This window comes from Osmerus mordax, chromosome 10, assembly GCF_038355195.1.
Source record: "Osmerus mordax isolate fOsmMor3 chromosome 10, fOsmMor3.pri, whole genome shotgun sequence".
NCBI lineage: Eukaryota > Metazoa > Chordata > Actinopteri > Osmeriformes > Osmeridae > Osmerus > Osmerus mordax.
Window position 1 is genome coordinate 6,739,748 of NC_090059.1, and position 17,919 is coordinate 6,757,666.

General features: G+C 42.4%; 3 protein-coding genes across 3 annotated transcripts; all 3 read left to right on the plus strand.

Moving 5' to 3' along the window:
• Positions 1-284: 284 nt before the first annotated feature.
• Positions 285-9,230, plus strand: LOC136950479 (mitogen-activated protein kinase kinase kinase 14). The gene is made up of 15 exons (XM_067244835.1): positions 285-423; positions 1,380-1,655; positions 1,971-2,040; positions 2,219-3,146; positions 3,275-3,409; positions 3,860-3,989; positions 4,272-4,400; positions 4,959-5,063; positions 5,442-5,605; positions 5,905-6,055; positions 6,337-6,906; positions 7,119-7,225; positions 7,326-7,446; positions 7,614-7,714; positions 8,034-9,230. The coding sequence occupies exons 2-15, from the start codon at positions 1,412-1,414 to the stop codon at positions 8,196-8,198; spliced, it is 3,120 nt and encodes a 1,039-aa protein (XP_067100936.1). The 5' UTR covers positions 285-423; positions 1,380-1,411; the 3' UTR covers positions 8,199-9,230.
• A 1,890-nt stretch (positions 9,231-11,120) lies between these two features.
• On the plus strand, positions 11,121-13,911 carry LOC136950480 (mitogen-activated protein kinase kinase kinase 14-like). Its single transcript, XM_067244836.1, has 5 exons — positions 11,121-11,583; positions 11,796-11,902; positions 12,003-12,123; positions 12,291-12,391; positions 12,711-13,911. The coding sequence occupies exons 1-5, from the start codon at positions 11,154-11,156 to the stop codon at positions 12,873-12,875; spliced, it is 924 nt and encodes a 307-aa protein (XP_067100937.1). The 5' UTR covers positions 11,121-11,153; the 3' UTR covers positions 12,876-13,911.
• Positions 13,912-14,135: 224 nt separating this feature from the next.
• On the plus strand, positions 14,136-17,713 carry arf2b (ADP-ribosylation factor 2b). Its single transcript, XM_067245595.1, has 5 exons — positions 14,136-14,205; positions 15,577-15,734; positions 16,038-16,148; positions 16,329-16,453; positions 16,673-17,713. The coding sequence occupies exons 2-5, from the start codon at positions 15,587-15,589 to the stop codon at positions 16,832-16,834; spliced, it is 546 nt and encodes a 181-aa protein (XP_067101696.1). The 5' UTR covers positions 14,136-14,205; positions 15,577-15,586; the 3' UTR covers positions 16,835-17,713.
• Positions 17,714-17,919: the final 206 nt, after the last annotated feature.

Below are 17,919 nucleotides of genomic sequence, written 5' to 3' on the forward strand. Positions count from 1 at the left end.
GTTAGACTGCAGTGCTTCCACAAATGTTAAGAGGATATAACTATATTGCTGCTTAAACTTATCATATCCTCTCATCTACACAAGGGACTACAGTGTATGGGCTAAATATTGTTTCTATGGATACAGCATGCCCGAGGCTCAGTTTCAAAGATGGTATCTGTGTATGAGTGTGTGTTATGCGGGACTGGGGCGGGTGTTAATAAGGGGGTGCAAACTGTCTCATAACTCACACAGATAAATCGACCAATCAGAGGGGCCTGCCGGCAAAAAGCCGGTGGATTTCACTCAGGACAGGAGCATATACACACACTGGACAAATGGGATACAAGAACTGTATACCTGGTCAAAGTCTACAATCTGTCTTTACTACAAGTAAGACAACATCAAACTGAAAAGGAGCAACAGTGTTTTTACGTTTTTGGGGTATGTATGCAACTTCTTACGGTTATATTTCTAATCTAACAGATGATTTTTAATCTAGGTAAATGCTGCTATATCTCATAGTGGTGGAAAACAGGGGATGGTGGATTAGGATTGGAAAAGCTTGGGACACATTGGACAGAGTGGGAGATGGACAGAATCACTTTGTTACAGGTACAAAGGCAACGTATGCTATTTCAGTCCAGCAGTCGGAAGTTACGTTTAAGCAAAGGGTTGAGGCAGCTACTGGAGAACTTACTATCTAGGACTAACATTTGTAACAGAGGTGCACTTTGTAATGATGCTTTATCTTTGTATACGTGACCAGACATTACATTTATGCATATTTCTGTTACATTATATGGCATTTTATAAAAAAATTACTTATGAAATAGACACGTTCTCAACGATATTGAATAGAGTTGGTCATATTCAGGTGTGTATGTACAGACTGGAATTTTAGAGACCTACAGTATAAAGCTACGTTCAGCTAAGTTGACCCAAAAATTGTTTTCATCTCAGACTTCCTTGTCAATATGGCGGGTGCAAAAGAAGAGAGACTTGAACAGCTGGGTAGCCCAGTGGAAAGCATGCAGCAAATTCTATGAGTGCCACATCTCTGCATGCTATTTATACTCTGCTTGCTTGGATCACCAGTGGTGTCTGTTCATTCACACCCAGCCATGCCAAATGCCACCATATTAAAGTGCCTGCCAAATGCATAATTTACTTTTGCATTTCTCTCAGAGTTTAGAGACAAAGTTAGATTGTCTTTTTCCTGTTCTTCTCAAAACATGAACCAAATTCATACAGCCTTGCATTTTATATTTTAACCTTGGGTACCTTTTTGTTAAAGTCTTTCACTATTCAGTATATGGGAAGACACAATAACACTTCCCCGTTTCTACATTTACATTTAGCAGACGCTCTTATCCAGAGTGTTTCTCTTTCTCTTTCAGTTTCTTTAAGTGGACACTCAAGTGCTTGAAGAATGGCTATCCCCAGAATGTTCGACTCCAACACACCGTTCATTGAAGTAAAAGGAGGGTCAGGGCTGTCCTTTGTCGTTGAGGACAATGGCGTCAAGGGAGAAGAAGAAAATAACTTACTGATTCAGACCATTGCCCCTCACCTCAGCCTGCTGATGGAGCATGGCACTGCCAAGCAGGTGGGGACAGGGGGCCAGGGGAACTCTGAAGAGACCCCCTATGTCTCCATCATTGCTCAGGCTGAGGGTAAGGCTGCCATCAGTGCACTGACCCATTCAAAGGTAGATGACACTGCTATACTTGTTAACAGACAACTTGGTAAATATATAAAGTTGGTGTATTTAATGGAAAACTACACTCATTGTCAGGGAAAAGTTATTGACTGGAGATTCAATTCAGAACATTAGTCTTTTTTTATTCCTTTTGACACCTAGCAGTTGTATTAAAAGTCTATACTTGTTAGCATCAGAAACAAAGGACTACTTTTGCCAGAAATGGTTATGAGGATCCTGAAGCTGGTTTATGGTGGGTTACCTTTGATGCTGAACCATGTGTTTTAAGGTGAAGGCTGCCAAGAGTTCAGCCCCACAAGCACTGAATGTCCCTACTCCCGACCTCACCTCCCCAAAAGGTACAGGTACTTTTGACTACATTACAAATCAACTGCCGATTTCTTGATGAGTAAAAATAATTCGTACATTTCGGGGGGAGTTCATTAAAAGTTGACATTATCAAATGTTTTGCTTTAAGTCTGAAGATACTTATTTCAAGATCCACTCATTTACTTCTGTATGTTTATACATGTATAGGTCCATAGCCAAGCAATCAATCTTTACAAGTGACACTGATGAAGAGGAATATGCAGCTCCACACAAAGTCCATCACCGTCCCTTGAGGAGGAAATATCGCAAACGACAGAATAAGAAGAGACGGAGGAGGGATGAAGGGGAGGAGCCTCCGGTGATCCAGGGTTTATGGGTGCAGGAGATTGATTGGTTAAGATCGACAGACAAAGAGGCGGTCGAGGCACCTGACTTCTTGCCACTTCCTGTGGGCCCCCAACACACTGACAGTAACTGGAACCCTTGCAGCACCAGAGGCTATAGCTTAGAGGGCGTGTCTAAACCATGTAGACATGGGAGGGTGTCTGCAACCTGCAGCAGCTTTGCCAATGTCTGTGACAATGGCTGTGGACTAAATGATGTGCTACTCTTTGACAGCCACTGCGGACTCAGGGAAGTGTCGGACTCGTCCTGTAGTTCAGAGGATCTGGGTGTGTCCGAATCTCTCTGTACTCACGAGAGCGAATCAGACTCATCCATCTGTATAGGAGGTGTGTCCGACTCTGTCTGTAGCATTATGGATGTGTCAGATTGCCTTTCCAGCATCATGTGTGTGTCAGACAACTTTTTGGTTCAAAGGGGTGCATCTGGCAGCCTCATGGGTGTGTCTGACTTGACATCCACCTGCAGCCTGGAGCATGAGTCAGGATCCGCTTCCAGTGAAGATGTTTTAACCAACTCTTCCAGTCACAGTCTGGAGGAAGTCTCCGGCTCGTCTTGTAGTTTTGATGGGGTGCTTAACAGCGCATGGGGAGAATCTGAATCAGTGAAGGGATTACGGGGCAGAGTTACCCAGAGGGATCTGCGCTTCGCTTCAACTTTCTTCAAAGAGGTGGTGAGAGAGGCTTTAGTTGAGAGTGACAGGCAACCCAATGAAGGCCTCATGTTCCATAAGGTAAGATGACCCTTGGTCTTATCCTCCTGTTGTTAAACACAGTGGCACAACTTCTGAAATGTATTTCAGTAGCTTTTTGATTTGTACTTTATGAATCACTTAATTTAGGAATGTGTGTGTGCTTTTAGGAACTCCGAGTCTGCAAGTCTGAATACAGGGAAGGAAAGCAATACCACATTCTTCACCACATCCAGAATGGATCGTATGGTGATGTGTTCTGTGTGCAGGACAAATCCACAGGATTTGAGTGTGCAGCCAAGAGGGTAAACCAAGAGGAATTAGGTCACACATACACACTATTTGCTAAATCAATTCATTTACATTTAGTCATTTAGCAGACACTCTTATCCAGAGCGACTTATAGTAAGTACAGGGACATTCCCCCGAGGCAAGTAGGGTGAAGTGCCTTGCCCAAGGACACAACGTCATCTGGCACGGCCGGGAATCGAACTGGCAACCTTCTGATTACAAGCCCGCTTCCCTATCCGCTCTGCCACCTGACTCCCATTCAATTCAATCCATTATTATTCTGTGTTAATTATAATGTTTAAATTTGTCTTGGGAAATAATGTCTAAAATCTCATTAAAGGTGCAGTTTAGGATTTTTCCTGCCCGTAAACCATAACTCTTTTCATTGTGTTGTTTGATTTTTTTTTCATGTATCGGATTAAATCCTAAAAGCCCTTTTAACAGTTTTTGTTTTATCATATTAGATCCCACTGAGTCACTTCAGCAGTGAGGAGGTGAGCACATGGAGTGCTCTCAACTCTCCTCGGGTTGTTGAGCTCTTTGGTGCTGTGAGAGAGGGAATGAACATCACACTCTTCATGGATCTAAAGCCAGGTGAACATTCCCCCAAACCCTGGAAGAGCATAGTTGAAGTATCTCTCTCAAAATGTTTCATCCTTAAAATGCCCAACATTTAAATGACAAGAAATGCACCAGACAAATCAAAAAGGGGGATTGATTTTTCAAATCAGTTATTATCTTATCACTTATGCACACTGCACAAGAAATTGTTCAGATTCCTTATAGTGCCATTTTTAAACAGGAAGGTATCCTGTAGCAACACAATGTTAGTCACAGTAGCACAGAGCATGTAATCCTATTCCCTGATCTGCCCAGGTTGTTTGGCCCAGCTTCTGAGAGAGAGAGGCAGTCTGCCTGAAGATCTTGCCCTGCACTACCTCCATCAGCTACTGGGGGCGCTAGAGCACCTACACCACAGACATGTTCTGCACCTGGATGTTAAAGGTAGGTCGAATCATTTCAAGTCATTTACTTTTAAAAACTCTACTGAAAGTGATGTGCAAGGATAGGCAGTCGTGTCCAATCCTGAAAAAAAAAAGTTATACATTTATGTCTGTGCCCTGAAGTCTTCATACTCCTGCTACACAAATCACCAGCATTTCAATGGCCAATATTAGGTACCAAGTATACTTTAAGCATTGGTCCCTTACTGTTCCCCTATCCTCCATGCCGTAAGTCAGTACTCCTAAATCCAATGGAGGTAGTGACCAATTATAAGAATATATATGCGGGAGAGTGCGGCATCATGGCATGTATTCTGGAAAGTCTAATGTTGGAAGACGTTTGGAGCAGTTGTGCACCCTCTAAGACTTTTCCTCTGTAGTGTGACAAAGTTTGAAACAATGCTGACTCTTGTCTCAAGATTTGTTCTCACATCCAATTATGTAGGTAATGCAATTTCTCCTTGGAAGTATGACTACACTCTCTGCTCTATCAAAATTGTGAAGTTACCTCTGTCTACATTGGACCATATTTCCTGTCTCTGTTTCTGTCCTGTTACAGTTGACAATGTGCTGTTGTCTGTGGACGGGATGGACACTTTCCTGTGTGACTTTGGTCTCTCTGAAACCATAGACAGCAATTTCCAGAGCACCAACACCTTCATAGGTAGGTTGTACATGTGTGAATTCAGATGTGACAGGCACTTCAATCACTATTGCCATGTACAGCACTTGGGTCAACTGGAGAACCTTTCTGATCAAATCGATCCTTAATTTTGTCTATTGTCATTTATTTTGTCCACTGGATATAAATAGTTAGATCACCACTTCACAGAACAGTTCATTTGCACAGTTGCAAGATGAAACAGTTGGATTAGCTGTAAAATAGAAAAAGGTTTCAAAGAACTTTGTAACTGTGCCTTTGGATATTTGAAGCAGATAATCCATTCTACTCATTTTGACCCCCAAAAGGTTTGCCTCAATGAAGACGTCTGAAAAAAGCAATAGTCTGACAAATCAACTCAACAGTTTATTTTCATTGCAGGGCCAGGGTTCCCTGGCACAGAGAGCCACATGGCACCAGAGGTGGCACGAGGAGACCGGCGCTGTGCCAAAGCAGATGTGTGGAGCAGCTGCTGTATGTTACTGCACATGCTCAATGGATGCCACCCATGGATCCGGTACTACTCCCATCCACTGTGTCTCAAGGTCAGAAACGAGTCGAAACGTATCGGCAACAACAAAAATGATAGGTATATAATAAATGGGTATTTTGTGCAGAGTACCATCAGTACTATCAGCTCGGTGGCCCTAATCCTCTTCCCTTGTTTGGTAATCCATTAGTTCTAAATCAACTAAAACTTTAATAATGAAACATAAGGCATTTCTTGCCTCCCTTGCACATATCTATACTCAATATGTCCATAATTTTCTTTAACTTTTACTTGTCTGTTAAATACAACAAATTAAAATGAATAGATTCATATATATTTTCACCCATTGCTCAGATTGTCAGTGAACCTGCGCCACTGTGGGAGGTGCCTGCCAGCTGTAACCATTTTACTGCTGAGGTCTTCAAAGCTGGACTACAGAAAGACCCCGTCAGAAGAGCATCGGCCACTGATCTGAGGAAAAGGACAACCCATGCCCTGAGGGCAGGTATTGTTTCAAAGAACAGTCAAAACCTTGGCATATAAAAACTACCTTTGAAAAATGTTTGTATTTGTCGATGTTGTGAGTACAAAACAAAAGATACTATCTATTTCAGAAGAATAGTTAGTAGCGGTTCGGGGTTTCAAAACCAACTGCAGCAGATGTGAAGTGTTAATGGTTCATTTAACAGCCTCTTTGCTTAGTGCTTCTTGTATGTTTACATGTGAAAGAGAGAAAACACACACAAATCGTGAAGTCTCTCTTTGTGTCTCTTTATCTTTCTCCAGTTGGAGGCCTCTGCTCCAGCTCTATAAAATCTGAGAAACAGGTGAACAGCAAGGCCCAGAATGAGCACACATCTTGCAGGAAATCCTTCAGGATCCCATCTGCACTTGATAAACAAGTAGTCACCAAAACGGCATCCACAATGCAATGGGTGAGCCCTTGGAGATCCATGGCAGCTGAGGAAGACAGCATTGACGCAGAGGAGGGACAATCGGAATGGAAAAAGTACTCTGAATCGGAATCAGATTCCATGGAAGCCGGGGGCTGGGAATCACATTCAAGTTCCTTCCACAACCTTCAGACGGAAGACAATGACTGGGAATGGGAGACGGATTCTGAGGTGGATATTTATTTGGGAGAGGAGGAATATTCCAAACAAAGGGTTGCCTCGGGAAAGCGGGATGATGAGAAGGACTATGAGGGCGATTTGGAAGAAGAAGAGTCAGAATGGGATTCCTCCTCATCCACTGAGCTTTTCCGTGTACTACAAGCCCACTTCCCTGTTCTACGGCAAGGCCAGCCGACTCGTCAGTCTTGGGGATCGGAACCAGAACTAGAATACCTCAGAGATGGTCAGGACCTAACACCTATAGGCACTATCAAATTCGGAATGTTCAGTTCGTTATTCATAGTCCAAAATCTTAAGTTCGCTATTGTTTCAGTTTCAGGTCCTAGTATGCACTATGTATGACTTTGTTTAGTATCTTCTCGATGTAGAGACCCTGGGCTGTTAATAATTGGTGAGATAGGAATAAAGATGCTTTCTTGATACTGTATTTCCTAGGTGTGACTGTGGGAAGTGTGGCCCAGACCCCATCACCTGAACCTCGGGACCACCCCCCATCCTGTTTAAGCAACACTGACGATTCCTATATAGACGCCACAGACAAGGTGTGTCCATTCAAACACACAGACGAATCACATCTGGATGCATTCTGTATTAGTCAAGTACAAATTATTCTGTTCTCTTGAAATGTTCTTGTTCACAAAGGACTTGGATTGCTGGTCAGACGACCTCAGTTCAGGGGTATTCTCTTCCTACAACAGCCAGACAGACGGACATATGGAATGGCTGCTCTCAACCAATCAGACGCAATCTCACTGCTTTGAAGGTAGGAGGTCAGAAATGGACCTTTTGAGTTTCATTGTCAGATAAATCAGATATGGCAGTGCATTTTAATTGTTGAAGAATCCTACATCCTGACCACCTGATTGGTTTTTACCAGCCAGTTTTAATTGGTTAGTCCATAAGTCAGTGTTTTCTGCGTATCTACTCTAGGTGTTGATATATGGATTGAGAACATTGGTGGCGAGTGTCTCAGGATACGAGAACGTCGGCAGGTCAAAGTAGGCCACGTTGCCATAGGGATCAGTGAACAGGTAAGTATATTGACTTGATATGAATCTTTCCATCCTACACTCATCTGCCTGTTTCTAAGGTGCAGTCATTCTATTGTGGAAAATATTGTTAAATTAAATGTCTTTTTAGCCCTAATCAGGCTTCAAAGATACACCCAGATATATATTTGAATGCACCAAACAAGTTTTGTACTGCTCTTGGTATCCATAGGGATGTTGTAGGTCACTGGATACTCAATATTTATAATTTGACTAACTGACAAACACTGATTAAAGTCATGCCTGAAATATTAATATCCTATCTATCAGACGAATGATATGCAGTATATGTCCTATTCAGATCACAGCTAAGGCCTTCAGCATGGAGACCCTGGACAGGAAGATTGTGTCCTTCCAACAGGAGATCCAGGAGTCAGGACTGTGGCTTCGATGTGTTCCTGCCCCAGATGGATGCCAGCTTTGGAACTGGAGAATCAGGGAGGGCAAGCTGGAGATTCGGGATTAATGAATGTCATAAACTCTATTCACATTCTGTATATACTTTATTCAAAGCACTTCCATCAATGTGACAATGAACGTCATGTATTATTATGATTTACTGACTTTTATGCAGTAATTCTGCCTGGTGGACATTTTTGGACTATGTAGGCTACCTCTACTTTTTTGTCAAGATATATTTTCATGACTATCCGGTGACCATTGCTTGTGTTTGAAATATTTTTTACTTGTTAAATAAATTGTATTGATATGTAAAGGTTTATCAGGATCATTTTGACAGTTTGACAGTCAAATTGCATTAGGGTCTGGGGTCCTAAGTGAAAACAATTATACTTAAAGGCACGGTAGGCAATGTTGAGAAGCACTTTTTGTCATATGCTAAAATAAACTCAAAATGCTGATTCCCATACAGCTAAAGGTTTGATAGCAAAATGTAATCAATCCAATATCTGTGGGCGTCGCAGTACTGTCAAAAACACAACCAATAATTAAGGTCAGACCGGCACTAATGATTGGACGGCATTCGGACCGAATGCAGCGATTGGACGGGGCACTTGTCTGTCTACCTCCTGGCAGGTGTCAGGCCGAGCTTTTGTGTGTTTTGGAGAAGTGGCTGATATTTTGCTTTGAATCCTTTCAAACTCGAGCTAAAATTGCTAAGTTCGCAAAACTTGCAGTATCCTGCCTTTAAAGTTTAACAAAGTATAAGTAGGCTACTCTGTGGGCTTCCTTTTTTCCGCTTGGGGTACCATACTGTCAAACTATTCGCTCACCAGGATTTGTCTATATAGGCTGCACATTATCAAGTCACATTAATTACTATGCGGTAGATTAATCAGTCCTTGACAAATGATGACGTTAGAATACAGTAGTTTTACCGCAGGTGATACGTTTCATTGCATGGATGCGCGTGAGTAGCCATATGTGGTCTATGAAACAAGGTCACATTACTGCAAATTGTTTAGAAAAATTGACACTGACTCAACAGGCACCCGACTTAAATACATTACACTGTCCACAAGTTATATAGAGGACAGTTAACAACATCTGCAAATAATGTTTTGAAAGACTGGTCGAGACCCGAATAAACTTGTCTTGAATGTCCACTGTTACAACCTCCTTAGTTCACTTCCTCAACGTTGTCCCCAAATCCCTTCCGCTCCGTGATAGGACGGTGTGATGAGAAGGCATGGACTCGTTCGCATAGTGGATGATATGATTGGATGATGTCTTAGTGGGAAGTTCCCAAACGCCGGTTTCGCTGTCGAGTTGCGCAAAACGCCATTTTGGAGTGACAGTGGAAAAGAAGTGAAAGGTCTAGACGCCGTCTTTCTAAGGTAAATATGCGTTGAAATACCGTTTTGTAATTGTAAGGTACATATTTCGTATCTGACCTAGCCACAATTGATCCCACACGACTCGTTTCCCCGTTATACGTTTTTGAAATGACGTCACATTTCCTCTGGCTACATCTGACGCGGCATTAGCCATTATCATCAGCTGCTAGCTTTAGCCTAGCTAGCAATCGGAACGTTAGGGGCCGGTAACCCTAGCTACAGTACGTGCATTACTAGCTAACTTGAGTGTAAATACATAGTTAAATACCCACGGCTTGTTGGCATCGTCTAATTGACTATGCAATCTTCTTGGTGACAAACCCAATGATATCTAGTTAAGACAAGTTGTCAGACAGAGATGATGGCTGAGCTAGCTAGCAGCACTAGATACTGCGTCCGAGACGGACTAGCCAGCTAATCTAGCTAGCTTTTTGGTTATGCTACCAGCATACGCCCTAAAATGGCTAGCTATTTTAGCTAGCCTGTGGCTGACGAGTAATGGATTGTTAATCGTTCAAAACAATTAAAACGGGTAGCAAGCTATTCTAGAATATCACATTTAAATTACGGTGTCCTAATTTAACGCGCGTCTAGTGCGAAGTCAATCTTGCCTGTGAACTAGATAGGCCTAATTTAGCCGGTGAATCACCTGCTGGTTAGTGCTAGTTTAGATAGCAAAGCTCGTATTTCCGTTGTTTGTATAGCTAGATTGTTGAAGGTAGCTTAGCTCGCATAGATAAGCATCCCTGTCGGCTGCTCCACATACACTATGCTACAAACAGAGTGATGGCTAGCCAGCGAGGTTGCACTGGCTCTGCCGGATATACATGTTGGCTAAATGCACCATACTGTTATTGCGCTGCAGAAGGAATATAGCAAGCGAAGACTTATGAACATATGGTCTAAAAACATGTCTACGATTAAAACGCACGTATTTAACCACTTACTGTTAGAGTTGTCATTGCAGCTTGTTTTGTGGGCCGATTTAACTTTTAGAATGAGTTAGCTTGCTAGCTGTACTATATAACAATATGGAGAAGGGTTCGAAACCAAGGTACCGTTAAGGATGCACATAGCCTAAATCCTACTGCTTTATAACCGCAAGATGTAATGAACAGTTCAGTTGGCTTATTTTTTTTTCTTTTTTAAAGTTGCTTGTAGGGTATTTAGACAGGACAGGTCGATATCACTAACAGAATCAAGAAATGACCCAATAGTAGTGGTTGTAGTTAGCTGTTGAAAAACACAATTCACGATTACATTCATATCAGTGACGTTTGTTATTTTCACTTTGTCCCACAATCAGCATACGATGTTATTCAAATACTTGTTTATTTGCCTTCACTAGAATGTATCTTTCTTCATTTACAGATTTACCACCATGGGGAATATGTTTGCAAGCCTGTTCAAGGGCCTATTTGGCAAGAAGGAGATGAGAATTCTCATGGTGGGACTTGATGCTGCTGGGAAAACAACCATCCTGTACAAACTCAAACTAGGAGAGATAGTCACCACCATTCCCACTATTGGTGAGGATCATTCAGTCTTGCATCTTAACTTGCAGGAAATCCTTCAGGATCCCATCTGCACTTGATAAACAAGTAGTCACCAAAACGGCATCCACAATGCAATGGGTGAGCCCTTGGAGATCCATGGCAGCTGAGGAAGACAGCATTGACGCAGAGGAGGGACAATCGGAATGGAAAAAGTACTCTGAATCGGAATCAGATTCCATGGAAGCCGGGGGCTGGGAATCACATTCAAGTTCCTTCCACAACCTTCAGACGGAAGACAATGACTGGGAATGGGAGACGGATTCTGAGGTGGATATTTATTTGGGAGAGGAGGAATATTCCAAACAAAGGGTTGCCTCGGGAAAGCGGGATGATGAGAAGGACTATGAGGGCGATTTGGAAGAAGAAGAGTCAGAATGGGATTCCTCCTCATCCACTGAGCTTTTCCGTGTACTACAAGCCCACTTCCCTGTTCTACGGCAAGGCCAGCCGACTCGTCAGTCTTGGGGATCGGAACCAGAACTAGAATACCTCAGAGATGGTCAGGACCTAACACCTATAGGCACTATCAAATTCGGAATGTTCAGTTCGTTATTCATAGTCCAAAATCTTAAGTTCGCTATTGTTTCAGTTTCAGGTCCTAGTATGCACTATGTATGACTTTGTTTAGTATCTTCTCGATGTAGAGACCCTGGGCTGTTAATAATTGGTGAGATAGGAATAAAGATGCTTTCTTGATACTGTATTTCCTAGGTGTGACTGTGGGAAGTGTGGCCCAGACCCCATCACCTGAACCTCGGGACCACCCCCCATCCTGTTTAAGCAACACTGACGATTCCTATATAGACGCCACAGACAAGGTGTGTCCATTCAAACACACAGACGAATCACATCTGGATGCATTCTGTATTAGTCAAGTACAAATTATTCTGTTCTCTTGAAATGTTCTTGTTCACAAAGGACTTGGATTGCTGGTCAGACGACCTCAGTTCAGGGGTATTCTCTTCCTACAACAGCCAGACAGACGGACATATGGAATGGCTGCTCTCAACCAATCAGACGCAATCTCACTGCTTTGAAGGTAGGAGGTCAGAAATGGACCTTTTGAGTTTCATTGTCAGATAAATCAGATATGGCAGTGCATTTTAATTGTTGAAGAATCCTACATCCTGACCACCTGATTGGTTTTTACCAGCCAGTTTTAATTGGTTAGTCCATAAGTCAGTGTTTTCTGCGTATCTACTCTAGGTGTTGATATATGGATTGAGAACATTGGTGGCGAGTGTCTCAGGATACGAGAACGTCGGCAGGTCAAAGTAGGCCACGTTGCCATAGGGATCAGTGAACAGGTAAGTATATTGACTTGATATGAATCTTTCCATCCTACACTCATCTGCCTGTTTCTAAGGTGCAGTCATTCTATTGTGGAAAATATTGTTAAATTAAATGTCTTTTTAGCCCTAATCAGGCTTCAAAGATACACCCAGATATATATTTGAATGCACCAAACAAGTTTTGTACTGCTCTTGGTATCCATAGGGATGTTGTAGGTCACTGGATACTCAATATTTATAATTTGACTAACTGACAAACACTGATTAAAGTCATGCCTGAAATATTAATATCCTATCTATCAGACGAATGATATGCAGTATATGTCCTATTCAGATCACAGCTAAGGCCTTCAGCATGGAGACCCTGGACAGGAAGATTGTGTCCTTCCAACAGGAGATCCAGGAGTCAGGACTGTGGCTTCGATGTGTTCCTGCCCCAGATGGATGCCAGCTTTGGAACTGGAGAATCAGGGAGGGCAAGCTGGAGATTCGGGATTAATGAATGTCATAAACTCTATTCACATTCTGTATATACTTTATTCAAAGCACTTCCATCAATGTGACAATGAACGTCATGTATTATTATGATTTACTGACTTTTATGCAGTAATTCTGCCTGGTGGACATTTTTGGACTATGTAGGCTACCTCTACTTTTTTGTCAAGATATATTTTCATGACTATCCGGTGACCATTGCTTGTGTTTGAAATATTTTTTACTTGTTAAATAAATTGTATTGATATGTAAAGGTTTATCAGGATCATTTTGACAGTTTGACAGTCAAATTGCATTAGGGTCTGGGGTCCTAAGTGAAAACAATTATACTTAAAGGCACGGTAGGCAATGTTGAGAAGCACTTTTTGTCATATGCTAAAATAAACTCAAAATGCTGATTCCCATACAGCTAAAGGTTTGATAGCAAAATGTAATCAATCCAATATCTGTGGGCGTCGCAGTACTGTCAAAAACACAACCAATAATTAAGGTCAGACCGGCACTAATGATTGGACGGCATTCGGACCGAATGCAGCGATTGGACGGGGCACTTGTCTGTCTACCTCCTGGCAGGTGTCAGGCCGAGCTTTTGTGTGTTTTGGAGAAGTGGCTGATATTTTGCTTTGAATCCTTTCAAACTCGAGCTAAAATTGCTAAGTTCGCAAAACTTGCAGTATCCTGCCTTTAAAGTTTAACAAAGTATAAGTAGGCTACTCTGTGGGCTTCCTTTTTTCCGCTTGGGGTACCATACTGTCAAACTATTCGCTCACCAGGATTTGTCTATATAGGCTGCACATTATCAAGTCACATTAATTACTATGCGGTAGATTAATCAGTCCTTGACAAATGATGACGTTAGAATACAGTAGTTTTACCGCAGGTGATACGTTTCATTGCATGGATGCGCGTGAGTAGCCATATGTGGTCTATGAAACAAGGTCACATTACTGCAAATTGTTTAGAAAAATTGACACTGACTCAACAGGCACCCGACTTAAATACATTACACTGTCCACAAGTTATATAGAGGACAGTTAACAACATCTGCAAATAATGTTTTGAAAGACTGGTCGAGACCCGAATAAACTTGTCTTGAATGTCCACTGTTACAACCTCCTTAGTTCACTTCCTCAACGTTGTCCCCAAATCCCTTCCGCTCCGTGATAGGACGGTGTGATGAGAAGGCATGGACTCGTTCGCATAGTGGATGATATGATTGGATGATGTCTTAGTGGGAAGTTCCCAAACGCCGGTTTCGCTGTCGAGTTGCGCAAAACGCCATTTTGGAGTGACAGTGGAAAAGAAGTGAAAGGTCTAGACGCCGTCTTTCTAAGGTAAATATGCGTTGAAATACCGTTTTGTAATTGTAAGGTACATATTTCGTATCTGACCTAGCCACAATTGATCCCACACGACTCGTTTCCCCGTTATACGTTTTTGAAATGACGTCACATTTCCTCTGGCTACATCTGACGCGGCATTAGCCATTATCATCAGCTGCTAGCTTTAGCCTAGCTAGCAATCGGAACGTTAGGGGCCGGTAACCCTAGCTACAGTACGTGCATTACTAGCTAACTTGAGTGTAAATACATAGTTAAATACCCACGGCTTGTTGGCATCGTCTAATTGACTATGCAATCTTCTTGGTGACAAACCCAATGATATCTAGTTAAGACAAGTTGTCAGACAGAGATGATGGCTGAGCTAGCTAGCAGCACTAGATACTGCGTCCGAGACGGACTAGCCAGCTAATCTAGCTAGCTTTTTGGTTATGCTACCAGCATACGCCCTAAAATGGCTAGCTATTTTAGCTAGCCTGTGGCTGACGAGTAATGGATTGTTAATCGTTCAAAACAATTAAAACGGGTAGCAAGCTATTCTAGAATATCACATTTAAATTACGGTGTCCTAATTTAACGCGCGTCTAGTGCGAAGTCAATCTTGCCTGTGAACTAGATAGGCCTAATTTAGCCGGTGAATCACCTGCTGGTTAGTGCTAGTTTAGATAGCAAAGCTCGTATTTCCGTTGTTTGTATAGCTAGATTGTTGAAGGTAGCTTAGCTCGCATAGATAAGCATCCCTGTCGGCTGCTCCACATACACTATGCTACAAACAGAGTGATGGCTAGCCAGCGAGGTTGCACTGGCTCTGCCGGATATACATGTTGGCTAAATGCACCATACTGTTATTGCGCTGCAGAAGGAATATAGCAAGCGAAGACTTATGAACATATGGTCTAAAAACATGTCTACGATTAAAACGCACGTATTTAACCACTTACTGTTAGAGTTGTCATTGCAGCTTGTTTTGTGGGCCGATTTAACTTTTAGAATGAGTTAGCTTGCTAGCTGTACTATATAACAATATGGAGAAGGGTTCGAAACCAAGGTACCGTTAAGGATGCACATAGCCTAAATCCTACTGCTTTATAACCGCAAGATGTAATGAACAGTTCAGTTGGCTTATTTTTTTTTCTTTTTTAAAGTTGCTTGTAGGGTATTTAGACAGGACAGGTCGATATCACTAACAGAATCAAGAAATGACCCAATAGTAGTGGTTGTAGTTAGCTGTTGAAAAACACAATTCACGATTACATTCATATCAGTGACGTTTGTTATTTTCACTTTGTCCCACAATCAGCATACGATGTTATTCAAATACTTGTTTATTTGCCTTCACTAGAATGTATCTTTCTTCATTTACAGATTTACCACCATGGGGAATATGTTTGCAAGCCTGTTCAAGGGCCTATTTGGCAAGAAGGAGATGAGAATTCTCATGGTGGGACTTGATGCTGCTGGGAAAACAACCATCCTGTACAAACTCAAACTAGGAGAGATAGTCACCACCATTCCCACTATTGGTGAGGATCATTCAGTCTTGCATCTTAACTATAGAGCTTGTCCTGCACCACCACTCAATGTCTTATGAGTATTGCAATGCAGACCTGGCCTAGTTTATTAACTGTAAAAAAAAACGGTAGTAACCTTGACTGATGACCTCCCCTGCCATGTGAAAAGTCCCTGGTTTGTTGTTTTCAGAACTTTTGCATGAGACACATCAGCAAAAATATTGGTGACGATAGGAGTGGATTGAATTAAATCAATCTATTGCATAGGCTAATAGAAGTTCTTTGGGTAACTAACTCTTTATCTTTTTATCATAGGTTTTAATGTTGAAACGGTAGAATATAAGAACATCAGCTTCACAGTGTGGGACGTCGGCGGTCAGGACAAGATCAGGCCACTGTGGCGCCACTACTTCCAGAACACTCAAGGTGAGACACTAAACTCCCCGCAGGTAATAATTATAAAACAGGTTTCCCCTTTTACGGAATTCCAACTCGCCCTGTTTCCTCAGCCCCCCTGATAGGAGTGTATTTTCATGAACTTCATAAAAATAAGTTCAGTCAATGTTTGACGCTTTCCAACCATGTGACCGCGGTTCTCCTCCCCAGGACTCATCTTTGTGGTGGACAGCAACGACAGGGAGCGAGTGAACGAAGCGAGGGAGGAGCTGGCAAGAATGCTCGCCGAGGACGAGTTGAGAGACGCTGTGCTGCTCGTTTTCGCAAACAAACAGGTGAGTTGTAGCGCTGTCTGTTTCATATCCCTTGAATATGTCATCTTCTGGGATAATGGGGACCCCATTCGAACTGTATGTGTTTCTGTGATACTCACTTACCTTGCTTTTTTCCTGTTCCTTGCGTGTTACTCAATTTGAAAAGATTTAGATACAGAGCTCAATTAATTTAGTCTGCACTACTGCATATTTGACAGATTGATTTTTTATTTTCTCCAGGACCTTCCTAATGCCATGAACGCTGCAGAGATCACAGACAAGCTGGGCCTGCACTCCCTCCGCCAGCGCAACTGGTACATCCAGGCCACCTGCGCCACCAGCGGGGACGGCCTGTACGAGGGCCTGGACTGGCTGTCCAACCAGCTGAAGAACCAGAAATGATCCATTCCACCTATTTGTTTTTTGTTTTATTATTTCTCTGTCTGACACAATGGCAGCACCGGTTTCAAGCCCCTAGCCCTCCAGTTCCCTCTCCATTCTGGTCTGTTTCACATAACGACCCCCCTCCCCAATCTTCTTTCTCTCCTCATCCATCCTCACGGGGTTTTAGCCTGTGCTGCTCCTGTGTGTTTTATTGTGTGTTTGCAGTCGGGTGTGTGTGCGCGTGTGTGTGGGTGTGAAGGCGTCTCTGTGTTCGTTAGCTGGGATTGGGAGTAACCCTGGCGTGCCTTTTACACACCTCCTGTGGTAACAGTGGTCTGGCTCTTCAAGCCCCTCCCCCCCCCTTCCACCGATTCACCACCTTGCCCAGCCTATCCCCAACTCTCGATCTTGCACGGCCCCTTACTACCACCCTCCTACTCACCCCCCCAGCAAGCATGGTTTTCACTAGGCAAAGAAAGAGCAAGGGTGCCAGCTCCCTCCCTCCCCATAGTGGCTATTTAATATATTACATGATTTGTACAACCAGTGTAGAGACTAAATAATAGCATGCTCATTTAAACATGTGTTTTGTTTTGACCCAGCTGTAAAAGAAAATAGAAAACTGAAATGAATTGCATTGTAACCTGTATCAGGTTGAAGCAAATCGAAGAGACCACAGAGACCCCCCCCCCGTACATCCTCGATCATTCTTTGCATCATTTGAAAATCATGCTGTTTGTTTTTATATCATTATTATATTACAGATAATTCTTAGCAATGGTTCTCCAGTGAACACTACCCTTTTCCCCTGCAAGAGACCATGAAGCACAAACAATAGGATAACTCCCTAAGATGTCAGATTTGCTTTGATTTAAAATCAATAAATGTTACATGATTTCCTCTGTCATTTTCAAAATGTGTACACTTGACATTTTAATTGACTGATTTGATTTATTGTACCTATTTAACACAATACCAGAGGTTCAACTAATGAAAACGGTTGCGCCCACAATGTAAAATGAAGTCACCAATGCATTTCAAAGGTGGTCAAAACTGGCTGCTTTAATTCTCACTGACTATTCAATGGCTTCAAACTTTATTCC